The following is a 16,618-nucleotide window of genomic DNA, read 5'->3' as shown; positions in this document are numbered from 1 at the left end:
TAAAATCCCCATTAAACAGGGTCAGAACCACTGATGGTCTAATAAGCAAACAATCATATATTCATTCAACTCAAGTAAATACGTTGACCTCTTAAGGTCGCAGTTCGCAGTAACGACGCTCAAGTCTCCATGACTTAGCGTATATCGCAAAAGCTTCCTCAGGGCTATGAGTTGAACATCCGCTCAAGTCTTCATGACTTAGCGCAAGCCTCTTCAGGGTTGTAATTTGAATCTCTTGCTTAAGTATTCATGACTTAGCGCAAGCCTCTTCAGGGCTGAATGTCGTGCTCAAGTCTTTATACTTGGCACATCTGTATCCCACCCATCTAAGGACAGCTCATCGAGCTTCGCTTAGTTGTGCGGATACAACACAGGTCTTTGCCCAGTCGGTCCAGTCGTATACCGATCATGACACCTTTACAAAGGTTATGCAGGACTGACTCAACAGCGTCCATCCACTCATATATTCAAGCATCGCTGAACCTAAGCTAATGCTTTGTTTTGATAATTAACCCCTTCTACTGGGTTTAAGGGAGGTATATATGAGCATCAACACAACGATCTGGGGGTTGATTATTCTATGTATTTTTAGATACCCCAGAGGCCTGTTGACTCCATCCCCCTAGTAAGACGGTACATTCCATACTAGAAGAAGTCCCTACTAGGTATTGGATGCATTCTGCTACTGCAGTAGTTGGGTTCAATCCTTAAATATTTAAGAATAACTATGACCTTCATACATCTGAATGACGAAGGTCATCATGAACTCTATCAGGTTCGAGGGTAATATATGTCATTCAAGGCTGCACCATCACCATCTTCTTCGGTGAAAAATTCTGAAGGGGTCTGCCAGCCTGACAAGCTATTAATACATGCCTACAAGGCAGCCGTTGAGAAGTATGTACCCGACAACATTCAATGTGCCCCTAACACGGTCATCAACCGTGAGGTCTTTTCATTTTATTTATATGCATGCTTGACTCTGCTCTAGGCATTGCGGTCATCAAGAGCATCTCACCTCTTTCGGGTGGACAACGTACCCTGGCTCTGCAGCCCTTACAAGTCTAGTTGTATATCAATCTCTCAATAAGCATGCATATGACTCGATCTCAATGGATCGGTTGCTCAACGTATTTTTATGCATAGAGCATTTAGCCTTGAAAAGGTGCAGTCTACTCTGGTGCAACGACCCTTACGAGTAAGGTGTCCTTACAGGCAACAGAGAGACGAGTCATTCTGACATCGTTCCAACAACAGGGCATCTTCGTACCATTCAACTGGTTCCGACAGCTTTTCTGCCAACCATTTCACCAACACTTTCCTTGCTTCAACGGCAGGAGTGCAACGAACCTTTCTACATTGTAAAAAGTACTAAGGGCATATGGGCAGCACCTCCTCTGTATGATGGAGTAATATGTTTCGCTCTTTCTGAGCTTGATTGAGCTTCTTTAGAAAATTCTGCAGTACTCACTCTCTTTAACTGAGGAAGCGTGTGTTTCCTTTAAGCTCGGTGATCATCTTTTCAGTATTTCCAGCAGCACTTTCCCTCTTTGACAAGAAAATTGCTACGCTTTAACTTGAGAATGGATGCACATTGTTATACGTACCTTGCATCTATTAAGATTGATTGGAACCTTGGGCCATAGCCAGACCATACGCATATGACTTAGTCTTTACGAAAAAACAGTTTTGTGCAAAAGTGAAGCCTTTCCAATAGAGGTTTCATTCGTCAAGCGCAATCTTGATCGAGGAGCGGTAGTAGAATCGCATTGGTAATTTGGAGTTGATCTTCATTTGAACGCTCACTTACGCACCATATATATAGTATAAGCAGAAGCATGTGCTTTATATAGCGGTGGCGTAAAGGAATGCATATACTTATTGTTCGGGGTGTGTAACCGAACAAAATATTCTACATATATATTTGCAGAAAGTAGGAGCCTTAGCGTCATTCAACGCGATGGCGTAATGTAAGTGCATAATTGAAAGTACATAATAGGAAATTATAGAAAACATAGAGCATTGGCATCATACGACGCGACGAAAATGGTAAATTACACGAGCCTTGACGATATAGGACGTGATGGTCATTTCCAGACGATATACACCAAGATCGGTATTCCAACGATAGTTATAAGGCGAGCGAGTGAACACTGAAGTGCCCTAGAGGGCTCAACCAGAAACTAGAGCGAGATACTAGTTTTAAGAATGCATATACTGCGCATTCAAACATATATATCCGACGATAGTCACAAGGCGAGCGCGTGAACACCGAAGTGCCCTAGAGGGCTCAACCAAGGACTAAGATCAGATACTACTTCAAAAAGTATGTGCTATATACAAACAAACAAATACTTGAGAGAGATGGATCAACGAAACGAACTTACTTCAAATCGCGGAAGAAACGGCTCTTAAATGCTCTGACTGCTTGAAACGTAGTTCGAACCTTCCTTCGAGAGGTCAGACTAGGTCAGATAAGGTCGACCTAGTTAAGAAAGAGAAAGAGCAGGTCAAGCTACTCAACCTAAGTGGCTTGAACCAAAGTAGGTTCAGTCTAAGTCAACTGGGTTTAGCAGGTCCGGAATTAGCCCAAGTAGGCTGGGTCTGGTTCAGAAAATCAAGCCATAATCTGGGACCAAAAAGGACTTTGACTTCAAACTCAACTAGGTTCAAGTCAGGTCAGGTGAGCTGAGACCAGGTCAGGTAAACTGAGACCAAGTCAGGCAGGCTAGGACCAGATCAGGCAGGTTCAGGCCGGATCAAGCAGGTTCAGACCAACTGGGCTAGGTAGGGAAGGTTTAGGAGAGAGAAAGAGAAGGCAAAGGGAGGGGGGGACGATTTTTTCAAAGGGGGCTCACCTCCTTTTATAGGCAAGGTTGCTTAGCCCCTAAGCAACCTCCGCTTTCTGGATTTTTCTAGAACAGAGCCTTTCTTCCCCTTCTTGCCCTTTCTTTCTGAAGAATTTCAAGATGTTCTTTTTAGTGTGGGTCCCACCAGATATTTTTTGAGGAATATTTTTTGTTGATCCCACCAACATTTCCATAGGTCCCGCAAAAAAATTGGGTTTTCGACAAATTTTTTTTGAAAAATTTTGTGTATGTCATTCTCTTTGTATTGACGTAACTAAGAAAGTTGGCTCATGAAAATCTCTTGATTTCGTTCAGGTAAGAAGTTATGACTTCCAAAGTGTTTGAGCATATATTCGCAAAAATACGAATATCTTAAGTATATCTGGCTTGCAGAAATCGGTTCGATTCGCATTTTGAGTATAAATGCTATTTTCACCTGAAAATGCCTTGTAAATTTTGTTCAAAAGTTGTCTGAAAAATTACGGGTCTTACAAATATCGCTGGGATGATCTATATTTTGAGGGCTATCTACTTGACTATTTAAATGTCAAATTCTATTGAGTCCTTGGGTCTGTAAGTCTCTCAGAAGGTTACCATGTCACTTGATCTCATATAAGGATAAGAAGTCCTTATATTTCTTCTATAGCTTAATTAATTTTTAAATTTAATAAATTAAGACTTATAATTATTTTTTAAATTTTATTAATAAAAAAAATTAATAGATATTAATCTCTTATATTAAACATGAGACTCTTATCTAAGCACATCTATAAATAGAGGCCCTCATGAAAAGGATTAACAATGTTAGTTCACTCTCACTCTCTTATTCTCATTAAATTTCTCTAATCTCTCTATTCCATCGTCTTCTTCTTTCTTCCTTCCTTTTGAAGCTTTTTCAACAGCTATTGAAGCTCTTTTAAAGTTTAAAGATGGGAGACAAAAGCCGATCTACATTTTAGACCCCGATTAAAGTAAATATACATCAATCGCGTAAGCATAGATTTTTTCAAATGCATGAAATATACGTGAAATGATTTTCAATTATGGACCAATAAGGATCAGACCTTAAAACACCTCTTTAAGATTGATTTTCAATGTAGAGAACATGTTTGTATGGATCCATATCACCATAGAATAAAAAAGAAAAATAATTTTCAAAACAAGACAATTTTTAGGCTTCTAATGTGAAAAACGATTTGAAAAAAACTTGTTTCTTGTTATTTATTAGATCTTATTTGTTGTAGTATATTTAAGATGTTAATAATAGGATATATTAATGAAATATAAGTTCTAAAAATTTGATATACGCTTGAATTCATGTTCGTGTATGCAAAAAATTATTTTGAAGGAGGTTTTGACAAAAACGTTTTTAGGGTTTTGATGTTTTTGATAAAGAAAAGTTGATATGAGCATATAAGAGAGATTATTTTATGTTTATCATGCATATTATTTCATAAAGAACCTATATTTTCATGATTGTTTACTCCCACACTCAACTACCAGATTTAAATTCAAAATAAAGTTCAATAGAGAAGGAATATTCCAAGGAAATAGAAATTGGATTCTGTTGCTCAACATTCACTTGTTTTTCCACTAAAATCCTAGCAAAGTGGAAACTAACTTGAGAGGCATTCCTCTCATCAACCCCAATAAATTTCTGTCCAAAGCATCCACGCTTAAACAGAAAACATCACCAAATACTAAGAACCCGACAAGGACATACCATAAACCATGGAATTTAAGGATACCAGTTCCATCCCATGGTTCCATCAAAAGGGTTCGACCAGCAACACTCCGAGGCCCACGGAGCGTCACAAACAACATATCCTCTTTGTTGTTAAACCCAACCAAGAACTCGTCAGGCAATGCAGAAAAGACTGGCTTCGAGCTCAAATTTCATTACCTACAGAGTTGAGAGTTCCCACACATAATATTCCCTCTCCATTGATTTCGTATCCCACTTGCAAACCAGATAATGCGAGAAGGATTTCTAATTATCATTGTAAAAGCGGCCAGGGATGTGGATAAAACAGTTACCATCAATCTCCAACGGAGGTAGAAGGTCAGGGTTGGGAAGAATCGAAGCACAACCCACCACTTGGGCCCAAGAACGCGTTCCAACCCTGCTAACAAGGGCTCACCCTCTCCACCGACGGCTCCACGCCCATCAGCAGCACCACCTACATCGGCCGACCTTTCTCGACCAAGAATCTGTTCCTCAACACCATCAGCAGTGGTCTGGCCAAAATCCCAAGGCGACTAACGCTGGCCATCACCGTCGACAAGAGCAGAACAACCAGGGAAAGTGTTTGAACCCCCGAGCCAAATGCAATATGCTCACAAGCCGAGCGAGTGCCTGACGCCTCGACCTGCAGCGAAACACTCCCAGTCCGAGGGCCAGTCGTTGCTAGGGCAGAGCCAACGACCTACATCATCCTCAGCACCTGAATCATGATCCATCCTCAAATCTGCACTAATATCAGCAGAAATCTCGACCTCTTGGGCGATAACTCCATGCATGACAGAAGAGCTACCATCAAAACCTGACACCACAACCAGCACGTCCATCGTGTTCCGCCCCCAAGGAAATCCTCCTCCCCCATAGAGGGAAGGGGATGGGCCGTTCAACCTGTAGCACCCTCAACCACAACCAGTAAAACAGCCGCAGGAAGGAAAATAGCCATGTCCAGAACCACCTCCTCGAGCAACAAGCGCCAATGGTGGGAGGGTGCAAGGCTACACCAGGATTCCCAGGAAGCCAGAAAAGGACTGGCCGGCCAATGGCTGGCGATCTCACGGGTGCAGGCCTACGAAAATCCTAGCAGAGCTCTCTCTCTCTCTCTCTCTCTCTCTCTCTCTCTCTCTCTCTCTAGCTTATTTCAAACGTTCGAATAAGCTTTTTATGCGACAAACACAAACCAAGCTACAAGTGGCTCATCTACTTTGCCAGCCCCAGTGGCATTAAAAGGTTCGGATTTGAATCACATATCTGACCAAATTCGAGTTGGTTACATTGGATTTGGAAAAATTGAGAACTAATCAAACTCGTATTCGGTTTTAGCATTTTACCAAAGCCAAATCTGAATCTAGCTCTCGCTCAAACTCCAACTAAATCTGACACATTTACATGTAAATGCATATCAGATTAAGTGCATATCTCAATCAGCTGAAAAGACGACAAAATAACATGAACATTAAGAAAGCACCCCTTTTTTGTGCAACGTGATGAATGCATGACGGACAACTTTGATAGCAAAAAACCAAAACTAAAAGGCAAAAGGCAAGCCCATTAAAGGATGTATTTACATATAAAATAATCAAACAAATTTGCAGCTCGAACCAGTCACATGGACATGGACATGGACGCAGGACTCAATACGAACACAATTTTTTTGAAAATTAGGACACGAGGCCACAGATATTTTATTAGTTAATGGATAAAAATGTTTTTGCTATTTTAATACATAAAACATATAACTATTAAAATTATTATCAAAACTATTAATAAATTATTAAAGTAATGTTGTGTCACATACATGGCATGTCGCGTCAGTCGCCTAGAAACAAGACCCTACACCGTGTGTTCCTGTGACATTGGTTCAAACTTGCAAGACCTTCGAACATACCAGCAAAATACAATTTACATCTTCAATTCCAATTCAGAATGTTCCGCTTTCTGTCAACAACTCTTTAACCAAACAGGCCTTTTGAAGCTGCGCTGCTATTATAAGAAGATCCACCATTTCAAATCCAGCAGCTGAGACACAGTCTAGTTTATCATTTTCTCCCAACTCTTCTGCCACACACGCATTGAATGATCCGCTACCATCCTCAGCTGACCAACTAACAGGAAGGGAACTTCCAAGAGCCGTTTTAATAAGATTTACCTCAAATATAATGCCATCTAGATCCTCTATCAAGTCCTTGTCCATCCTACATGCTTTAGAGTCTCCAACCTACAACAAGCATTCACAGTAACTATTAAACTGTCATGAAGATACAAACATAAAACCAAAAGAATAATTGAGACTGATCAGTCATTTAAACTCACAAAAAAACCATTCTAAATCCAAACAGTGTCCAGAGTAGACATGCATTTGTTCAAATTACATATCCCTTTCGAAAACATGGTCCAAACTCCATACATAACATTTATGAATTTCTTATAATAATACGGAAAACTTGCAAAAGTTGGGCAAATTATGCAATGTTTCAGCAACTACCCCGAAATCCAGACAGGGGAATTAGATCAACAGAATGTGTACCCCCCAAGAGGCATGATGATGTTTTCAAATATGAATGCTGGAATTCTGGATGGCCACAAAAGAAGAGAAAATTTGCAATTCTAATGTGAGAAAATTCACAATTCAAATGTCCAATATCACCTGAGAAAAGAATGAAGATAAGGAAAAGCAACATGCCTTTATCAATGAGAGGCGGAGCTTGCGTATACAAGATGTAAGGTGCTCAATGCTTGTGATGCTTTCTTGAAGACTTGCATTTTCAACCTTCAACCTGCAACACAGACTGTGATGTCAGTAGGGAGCTACTTATGCATCAAATATGGAGCTACAGAAGACAAGACCAAAAGGTATACATGGGAATGTCACTTCAGTGTAACAACATGAGGCCAAATTTTTGGATATGAAGAAATTGAAGAAAATTCTAAAACAACTTGGTTTGTCAAGTAAAACAGGTAGCGATAAGTTAGTTGCTGGAATAGGATGCCTGTGCTAGTCCCACGTTTGTCCCCTAGTTCAACTGACCAGGGTTCAGGCCCACTCTGCTAACCGGGTTCCAGCTGCTTGCATTTTCATTTTTTTTTTCCTAAATGACTCGAGCCCAGCCTACCCAAGTCCATCCTGATTAGAATGGAATAGCAAGCTTTGTGCATGGATCTGATTGCCACCAGGCCTTATCAAGCCAGGTTGAGTTGAGCCTGGTTTTTTCAGGCCTCATGAACCCTGACAGGTCCAACCGGAGCTTGGTGCAGCCTAATGCAACCCTATGCAAAAGCTAACCATAAGGTGAAAAATAGAAGGTTACACTGTTGGAAACAAGTATCTTGAGGAAGTTGTTATGACGGTAGTTTCATGTAAGAACTGCTACTTGGAGTGTAAAACCTCCACCAACTTTGACGGAAATGACAAGACGGTGAGTGAGAGATGATACAAGAAGTGGACATAAATATCATATATTGGGTTGCAACCAGGACTACAAAACATAACTTACAGGAGAACAATAAACACAGTTCAGCTCCCAGACAAAGCTGAAGCCTTTCACTAGCTTCAGAACAACAACTTGAACACAAAAAACAAATTGCAACATCAAGCTGAAGCCTTGCACTAGCTTCAGAACAACAATTTGGGCAGTCAAATTGCATCATCAAGACTGAATGCAAAGAAGGAAATAAAATATCAAACCAGACAACCCACCCTCCCCCCCCCCCCCCACACACACACACAGACACACCTTGCAAGATCCAAACTGTAATTTGAAGTGGTGGTAGAATGGCTTTCTCTATCACTTGCAATAGCAACACTGCGATTTACTTGGGCATGTGATAAGCCTATCCAATGCTTCAAGTATGACCTTTTGAGCATACTTCTAATTTTCCCCTCGCTCTCAAAGAGATGCCCCTGTCTATGTCCATGGTGGATAGATCTAAAAGAATGAACCAAGTTATAACAGTTTCACCAGATGCAATGAAAACAGAGTTCCATCGTAGGAACACTCCAAACATAAATCCAACAGGAGCAAGTAGCAACACACATGAATGGTGTAATGACTGCCAAAAGAAAACTAATAAATGCAACACATTGATCTCAGTCTTAGTATGTGGCTGCTATTTATCCAATTGTATGAAAACATCTAGAAATTACTAAAGAAAAGGAAAAGAAAAGAAGGAAGCCTTGATGTTCTCATTTTGCATGAAAAGCTTTAACTATCACTGACGCACTATGACCTGCTGAGAATTGTACTGTAATGAAAGCTTCTGCAAAGCCTATATCCTTTTAACTACTACCTTTTTTTTATAGCCAAACTGGGGTTAGGCAGACCCCTACCAGTTCATTAATGAAACATTCAAATTACATTGATCTTCCTAAATAGGAAGCTAATCCAGAGAATACAAATAGTTCATAAGACATCAGATATCAAATAATGATTGCTGTACATCAATAAGTTTGTACAGCAATTGGTACAATACAAAACAAATTATCCATTTTTTGGAACAGAACTGGATCTCAGATTGATTGATCCAAGACCCAAAACAGGTGTCCCCAAGATGTCATGCTGAGAAGATTTCTTTGGACAACCCACTTTTTTGAGAAGTTTTAGATGTTGGAAATATGAAACCATGTTTTGGTAAAGAATCCTTGAGGCCAATATTATGAAAAGAAGTTGTTTCTCATATTTTGGGTCTGGATCTGGGATCCAGATCCAATCCATGCTCATTACACACAGCCATGTAGCATATTCATTAATGGCTGGGTTGTAATTTAAACCTGTTGTAAAAGGGTATTTTGGTACCTTAATCTTTGTATTCAACCAATATATAATATGAAGTCTGGTGAGCTATGTCACATGGGTGCGGGTGCGGGTGCGGCACTTTCAAAAAAATTGGGTGCGGGAGTGTGGGGGTGCGGCAAAAAAAAAATATATATATATATATATATATATATATATATATATATATATATATATGTGTGTGTGTGTGTGTGTGTGTGTATATATGTATTTTTTGTGCAGGGGAGGGGTCGAGCTGATGAGTTGTGGAGCCCGATTCAGAGTTTTTGCCCTTGCAGAAAGGGGAGTCTGGGGGCTCCCCCCGGCGCGGGTCCCAGGTCAATGCACCTAGGATTGGGTTGACTGCACCGGGTGCCGCACCCGCGTCGCGTCGCGTCGACGCGGGTGCGATACCCGGTTTGCCGAGTCCCTGTGACATATCTGGTGAGCCAATTCAATGTGATGAATCTTAACTTTCTTCAACAGCGTGCTCTCTCCTCATTCTCTCTCTCTCTTCGTGTGACTGAATATCAGATCTATGAATTGTAACATGATATCAGAGGAGCAGATCCAGTCTTGGAGATCGTGACTTTTGTATGATTATCAAAATCGAGATTTATGTCTCTTCCTAAGGTATTTTATTTTCTTTCGTTTCATCACTACTTCTTCCTCTTCTCATCTTTTTCAAATCTTTCATTTTTCCTTTGATTTCAAATCAGATCTAGGTAAGGCTATCTGTAAATCCCAGATTGTTCACACTATTTTCTTGAAATCATGACTTTGCCCCTTTTCTCAGTTTCGTTATTTCTTTCGGTTGCTTTATACAGTTTAACCCTAATCTCTTTGTCATTATGTTCCTCTTATTGGCTTTCTCAATATCCTACTTTTTCTTCTTTGGTCTCTTCCAGATCCAAACGTAATTTCTTTATAAAAAAAAAAATCACGTCAGATTAGATCTTGATCCAGGCATGATTCCATATCAAAAGATCACATTAGCTTCTTGTTTACTCTTAAATTTCCTTTCTTTATCTTCCTGATCAGCTTCTTCTTGGCTGATTTTTCTTTTCATTGTGATTCAGCAAAACGCAATGTCTTATCTAAAGTGACGTGCTAACTGAACATTGTTTAAATCAGATCTTAATCGTACAAAAAAAAAGGCAGCAGACTTTATTTGAAATTAAATCCCTGTTCTGAATCCAACAAATTCTAAATTCATCCTCCTTTTCTTTTCAATCATTCTTGAATTTCGGCTTTCTCTCCTTTTGGATTATGGATTTCTTTTCTTCCCAATCTAGCCTTTTCTCAAGCTTTCTTAGCCAACATGTGTCTGAAAAGCTGAACAACTCTAATTTCTGAACCTTAAAGAGGCAGATTATCCCGTTCATAAGAAGTCAGGATCTCTCTGGACATCTGGATGGCTCTATTCCAGTTCCTCCAAAATTCATATTACATAAAGTAAAAAATGGAAAGGGAGAATCTTCTATTACACGTCAGAAATCCAAAGTACGTAACTTGGATGAAACAATATCAGGCATTAGTTGCATATATTACTTCTACACTGTCACAAGAGGTGCTTGTGACAATTCCAGATAATTGTTCGGCTATACAGTTATGGGACAAACTGTTCAAACATATTCACAAGTTTCTTAGGCCAGGGTAATGTTTTTGAAGAAGGAATTTCAAATATTGAAAAAGAACTTCATGACTATCATGAAATACTTGAACAAAATGAAGACTATCACAACTCAACTTTGAGCGGGTTGAGGCCCGATTATCACATGATTGTTACTTTCTTATTGTGTTTACGAGATTTACCTACATTTTAAGATCTGTGTGACAAGCTTTTTAAATATAAGATGACCTTGAAGGGATTTTCTAAAGAGACTCATGTTAACGTTAGAGCCCAAGATGTGCTTGCGACAGGGATTGCTTATTGGTGAGGACGTGAAAGTTATGATTTTTAGATAAAGGGAGGTCAAGGAAGGAATGGACAAGGAGGCCATATAATATTGCCTACACCCAACATACTACTTAATTCGCAGAGGCAAAGGACAATTCCCACATGTTTTCTATGCAACAAAAGGCTGCATCCTTCGTTGGCAGCTGTCCCAGCCAGCAAGAGCATCTCCATCCGCAGCCTCCAACTGCAGCTCCTTCTCCTCCAAGGCAACCTACCTCCAGCGGCTCACCTTCTTCACTTTGGCAGCAGTTGGTGCCATCTTCAAGACCTCCATTGGAGCAGCAACTCCAACCATATCACAGTAAAGGCGCTTTCCAGCCTCCAACCGCAACCTCCATCAAGGCAACACAGCTTCAACCACCGATGCAAGTTTCCCCATTGCCGCAGCCTCCCTTTAGCTATTACAAGAAATTTCCAAGGTAAAACGATTCCCTCTTCTTCTTCTTCTTTTTTTTATGTTTTATCATTATCTTAAATCTAGTATATGAATCTAACTTAAAGCTAGATTCATATGGTTAACAGCCCTTGCTTCATAAGTCACAACAAGATGCCGATCAAGGAAAGAAGATCGATCTGATGTATGGATCGGATCATTCTTTCCCACGGCCATATCGAAAATGCACTATGCCTCCTTGTTGGTTTTATTTTTATCATTTTCCATGTAGATTACTAACATATTTAGGTTCATTTCATTATTTAGATAACTGCTTTATTCATGTAATATAGCCTTCATTAGCATTTGATTTAAGATTTATAGGTTTTTGATTCATGCGTGTAGTCCAGTTATGATTTCATGTAAGATTTTTCGTTCAAAAATCCTGAAAATTTTATGATAGTCGTGATTCTTTGTCTATGATTTCCTGCCAAAAATTTGAATCAATTTGGGCTCAGCAAGCCCATTAAAAAAATCAAGAACAGCACTGGGTTTTAAACCCAGTGGAAATGCTAAATCCCCCTGTAGCAGACTTGGCGATTCGAGATCTCCCTCGTGGGAGATCTGATTCACCCTCTGTAAAATACAGTAGATCCGTGGAGGAATCTACTATCTTCCTGTATTTTATGGGATTTTTCTAAAAAAGTTTACTGTCTCTCAAAAATTAGGTTTTGCAGCTGGATCAATACCAGATTAATATGGGTCTTGGATAGAGTTCAGATCCATATTAATTTGGATCAAATCCATTCGATCCGGTCCGATCCAAATCCGGATCCGAACCGACAAATTGCTCTTTTTTCGAAAAAATGCGATTTTCGGGTCAACCGTAACCCGAATCAAGGAAAGTAAAATATTGTTACGCTCAGAACTTCGAGACGCTTCCAATGATATATAATTCAAATTTTGCCTCTAAAATTCATCCGAAAATAACCTGAATTTCGCTTGAATTTAAAGGTTGAAAATAAAACTTTTCTCACGTTTTAAGTGGCTCGTTTAAGCCTTGACAATGAGACCTAGGCTAAGCCCAGACTCAAAAGCATCGGCCTAAAATCGAGAATCTACCGATTTTTCTTCTATACTTAGCAAAAATTTTGAAAATCTCAAATTTAACTAAGCGTAAAAATATGGGATATTCTAACCAATAATTCTTCTAACCATTTCGGGCAAACTTGGGGTACAATACACATACCCACCGAGTCCGAACCATGCTGCTCGCACACAGGACAGCATTGGTAGGCGCAAGGACACATGCAAATAATCCCATGAAAACATGTATAACAGTCCGGAAATGATCATACAAAAATCTGAATAAGTATAGTCATGCAAATCTGCATATAAAGCATGTACGAGTTCATATTTTTTCATGCTTAAAACCCAAACTTTTATCATGTGCTAATGAGGAAATAACATGGGCATTTATCATGTAAAGGTCAGGACATAACAATAATTAAATACGGACATCACATCTATGCATATAAACATGTAAACTCGGTACATGATATGAACGTGTAGTTCTATTCATATATGTTCGTGCTAGTAAGTATGTCAATCTGGACATGCATAATGTACAAAAGGGTTATATACAAAAGCATGATAAAAATTTTGGCACATGTAGCAAGAAAAGCTTACACAATCAATTCGTGTAAATTTTAACATTCATTGCATGAAAATCTGAATGTATGTTGCATGCAAACCTGAACATACTTAGCACTTTCTTTATATCTCTTCCTTTGTTATTTATTCAAGAATATACATATTATATATTTTTTTCACCGAGGTTCAGCCGGTTCGGCTGGGGCTGAGCAGTACTCTATATTGTCAATATAAATCTGTGTTTGTTTGTTTTTCTTTTTTTTTTTTGAAGAACCTGCCCAGCCGAAGGTCGTCTGGGCTCTGCCATTCAGTTGGCTGCCTAGCCGACAGTTGGCTGCCCAGCCGATAGTCGGCTGGGCTGGCTAATTTAATTATATAAAGAAAAATATTTTTATTTATATATATATATATATATATATTTTTTTTTTTTAATTCTGTCTGATAGGACTCAGCCCAGCCGACCCAGTAGGCTGGGGCTCATATCCTGCCCAACCGATCCAGTCGGCTGGGCCTGATCTGGGTCAACTGCCCAGCTGACAGTGGATCGGCTGGGGCCCATCATGATAAAAAACAATTTTTTTCATATATCTTTTTTTGTGTTTTCCCTTTTTTTTTGTTCTATGATGACAAGGACCCAGTCGGCTGGGACTGGACAGTCTGCGTCAGCTGGGACTGGATAGCAAACTTTCCTGTCCAGCAGACTGTGTGTCTCTCCTGTCCCAAAAAAATATCAGGCCATATGAAAAATATAATTTTTTTTCTCCAAAGTTCCATTCATTTTCGTGTATAGCCATCCCTCTTTAAATCTGTCCACTAATACAATGGACAGACCTGTCCATATCTGTCCGTTCGTCAGATGGGACAGATCTGTCCAAATATATATATATATATATATATAAGAGCATAGGAATAAAAAATATGTACCCCAAGCATGCATATATCGATTTCCATGCATCGAAGCATGTGTAACCAAATTAAAAATCTATGGTTTCCTTCAAAATATTGTCTAAATCTAACTTAGGCTCTTTTTCTCATCCGAATCAAAAGAGAACACCCGTACACTTTTCGAAGCTTGAACAATGACCGAAAAAATCGACAGATAGTTGGAGAAGAAGATGGTTTCTTCTTCTTCCTTTCTCTCTTTCTCTCTTTCTCTTTCTTTCTTTCTTTCTTTTTTTTTTTTTTGAGTTTAAATAGAGGGAATAGGGGGTGACGCACCACCCCCCCCCCCCTTCTAAAGTGGGCTGGAGAGAGGACTTCCCGTTTGGGGGTCCTTCTCCACCCTACTTTCCATTTTTTTTTTTGAACTCTACCTTGTTGACTTTTCCACCTTTCTTTTCTAATTCATTAAGTAGTTATTTTTTTCTAGATTATTTCCCTAATCTAAGCCTTTCTCATAACTATTATCGAAATTAGTTAGCTATTATTGAAATTCATAATTAATTATAACTTAATAATAAATTAATTATTTATTAATAATTAAATATCGAGAAGCTTCCAGAGGGTGCCTTATTCCTCTGGGAGTTTTTTTAACTTCAAAATTACTTTAATTTAACCTTTATAATAAATTTAAAGCTGTATTTTAATTTGATCTAGATTTTGGATCAAGATCTGGATCTAAGATCCAAATCAATATCTGAAATCCATTTGAATCCTAAGTTGCATCAATTCCTAATTAGTATGGGTCTTGGACTGAGTCCAAATCCATACTAATTTGGATCATATGTATTGGGTCCAATCCAAATCCGAACCCGGCCTATTAAGGAGGGCCTTTTTTGAAAATTTGCGATTTTCGGGCCAACCGTAGCCCAAATTAAGTAAAGTAAAATACCATTGAACTCAGAATTCTGAGGCACACCCAACGGTATATACTTCGAATTTTGCCTTCAAAATTCGCTTGAATTTAACTTGAATTTAGGGTTGAAAACAAAACTTTTTATCGTCTTTTAATTGGCTCGTTTAAACTTTGTTGATGAGACCTGGGCCAAGCCCAAACTCAATTAACATATTCCTAATATCAAAGGTTTATCAATTAACACTTAGACAAATTTTCAGAAATCTCAAATTTGACTAAGTATGAAATTACACGATATTACAGGTCTGGTAACAATAACGGCGAAGGTGGTGCGGCGGAGCAACAACAATCAATACCACCCTCAGGTGATGCCGTAGGTGAAGGCGGCGTTGCAAGTAGCGGCAATGGCCTGCGCCACTGGTCAGAAGTCACCACAGCGGCATGGTCGGCTGCTGCACTACCTGTGGTGCGACAACAGGACAAATCAAGTGGTGGTCGTCACCTCCATAAAGAAGGAGGGCGGTGGCTGAGCTAGGCTGAGTTGCCCCCCATAATAGCAACTAGAGGCAAGGACGGAGCTTGACTCGGATGGTCGAGCTCTGTCAAAGGTTGTTAGGCCGAAGGGTATTCGGCTAAATCAAGCAGAAATGAGAGAGAGTGGGGATGTCCAGCCACCTACTGAACCAGCAGGTGTGTCGGTGCTCCCGGCGACACCCGAACGAAAAGGACGGGTGCAGGAGGGGGGAGAAAAAGAAAAGGGCGGCACATGAGTGGTGTCGCCACCTCTGAAAAAAGACAAGAAGAGTGACACCCAAGTGGTGTCGTTGCTTCTGGCTGGGTGGCGGCATCGAGCGATGTCGTCGCCGCCACCAACAAAAAGAGGGGAAGGGGGAGGATCGGTGAGAGAGAGCAGAGACTTACAGGGAGAGAGTTGGGGTCGAGAAAGGCTTACGTAGAGAGAGAGAGGTGGAGCGTCGAGTCTCCAGCGTGAGAAGGGGGGCTCCGGCGTGAACAGAAGAGATGGATAGGAGGCAAAGGGAGACGGCATGAGAGAGAGGGAGACGAGGGGGGAGACATGGGGCAGAAGTCGGGGGGAGGATGTCGACAGCAGGATCGACTTCCCTCCTGGATCCGGTTGGATCCAACCTAGATCCAAACATTTTTTTTTAAACACCAGTCTTACACCAACATCTAGCTCTCTCTCCTCTCACTCTACCTCTCCCTCTCTCCCCTTCTATATTTCTAACTTGTTTTCTCAACTCTTCTCAAGTTGACCAGACCATCAAGGGTTGATGCCCAAAGAAGGATCTCCCATCTAGTCGTGTCCCTCTTCTAGTGATCCCCATCACTCAAACAGCCCCAAATCTATGAAGGTAGAAGGACCTAAGGCCATCCCAGGTTGAGTATGCATCAGAGGGGGAGTGTCAAAAGAAAGATAGTGGGTATTTCTATCATCTCTATGAGCCTGCAAGGGCAGTTCC

At 40.1% G+C, this 16,618-nt stretch overlaps 1 protein-coding gene across 6 annotated transcripts in view; it reads right to left on the bottom strand.

Moving 5' to 3' along the window:
* Positions 1–6,344: 6,344 nt before the first annotated feature.
* Positions 6,345–16,618, bottom strand: part of MEE13 (myosin heavy chain-like protein) — a 144,346-nt gene continuing 134,072 nt past the window's right edge. For 5 of the 6 annotated variants that reach the window (XM_089998746.1, XM_089998753.1, XM_089998762.1 and 2 more), the window contains 3 exons: positions 8,322–8,513; positions 7,271–7,364; positions 6,345–6,805 (listed from right to left, as the gene is read on the bottom strand). In XM_089998746.1, coding sequence (XP_089854872.1) covers positions 6,509–6,805; positions 7,271–7,364; positions 8,322–8,513 — 583 coding nt within the window. In that variant the 3' untranslated portion in view covers positions 6,345–6,508. The remainder of the gene's footprint in view (positions 6,806–7,270; positions 7,365–8,321; positions 8,514–16,618) is intronic. The other variant, XM_089998777.1, reaches the window with a different exon arrangement.

Source organism: Nuphar pumila, chromosome 1, assembly GCF_984573655.1.
Source record: "Nuphar pumila chromosome 1, dmNupPumi1.hap1.1, whole genome shotgun sequence".
Classification (NCBI taxonomy): Eukaryota; Viridiplantae; Streptophyta; class Magnoliopsida; order Nymphaeales; family Nymphaeaceae; genus Nuphar; species Nuphar pumila.
This window is presented reverse-complemented; position numbering and strand designations above follow the sequence as displayed.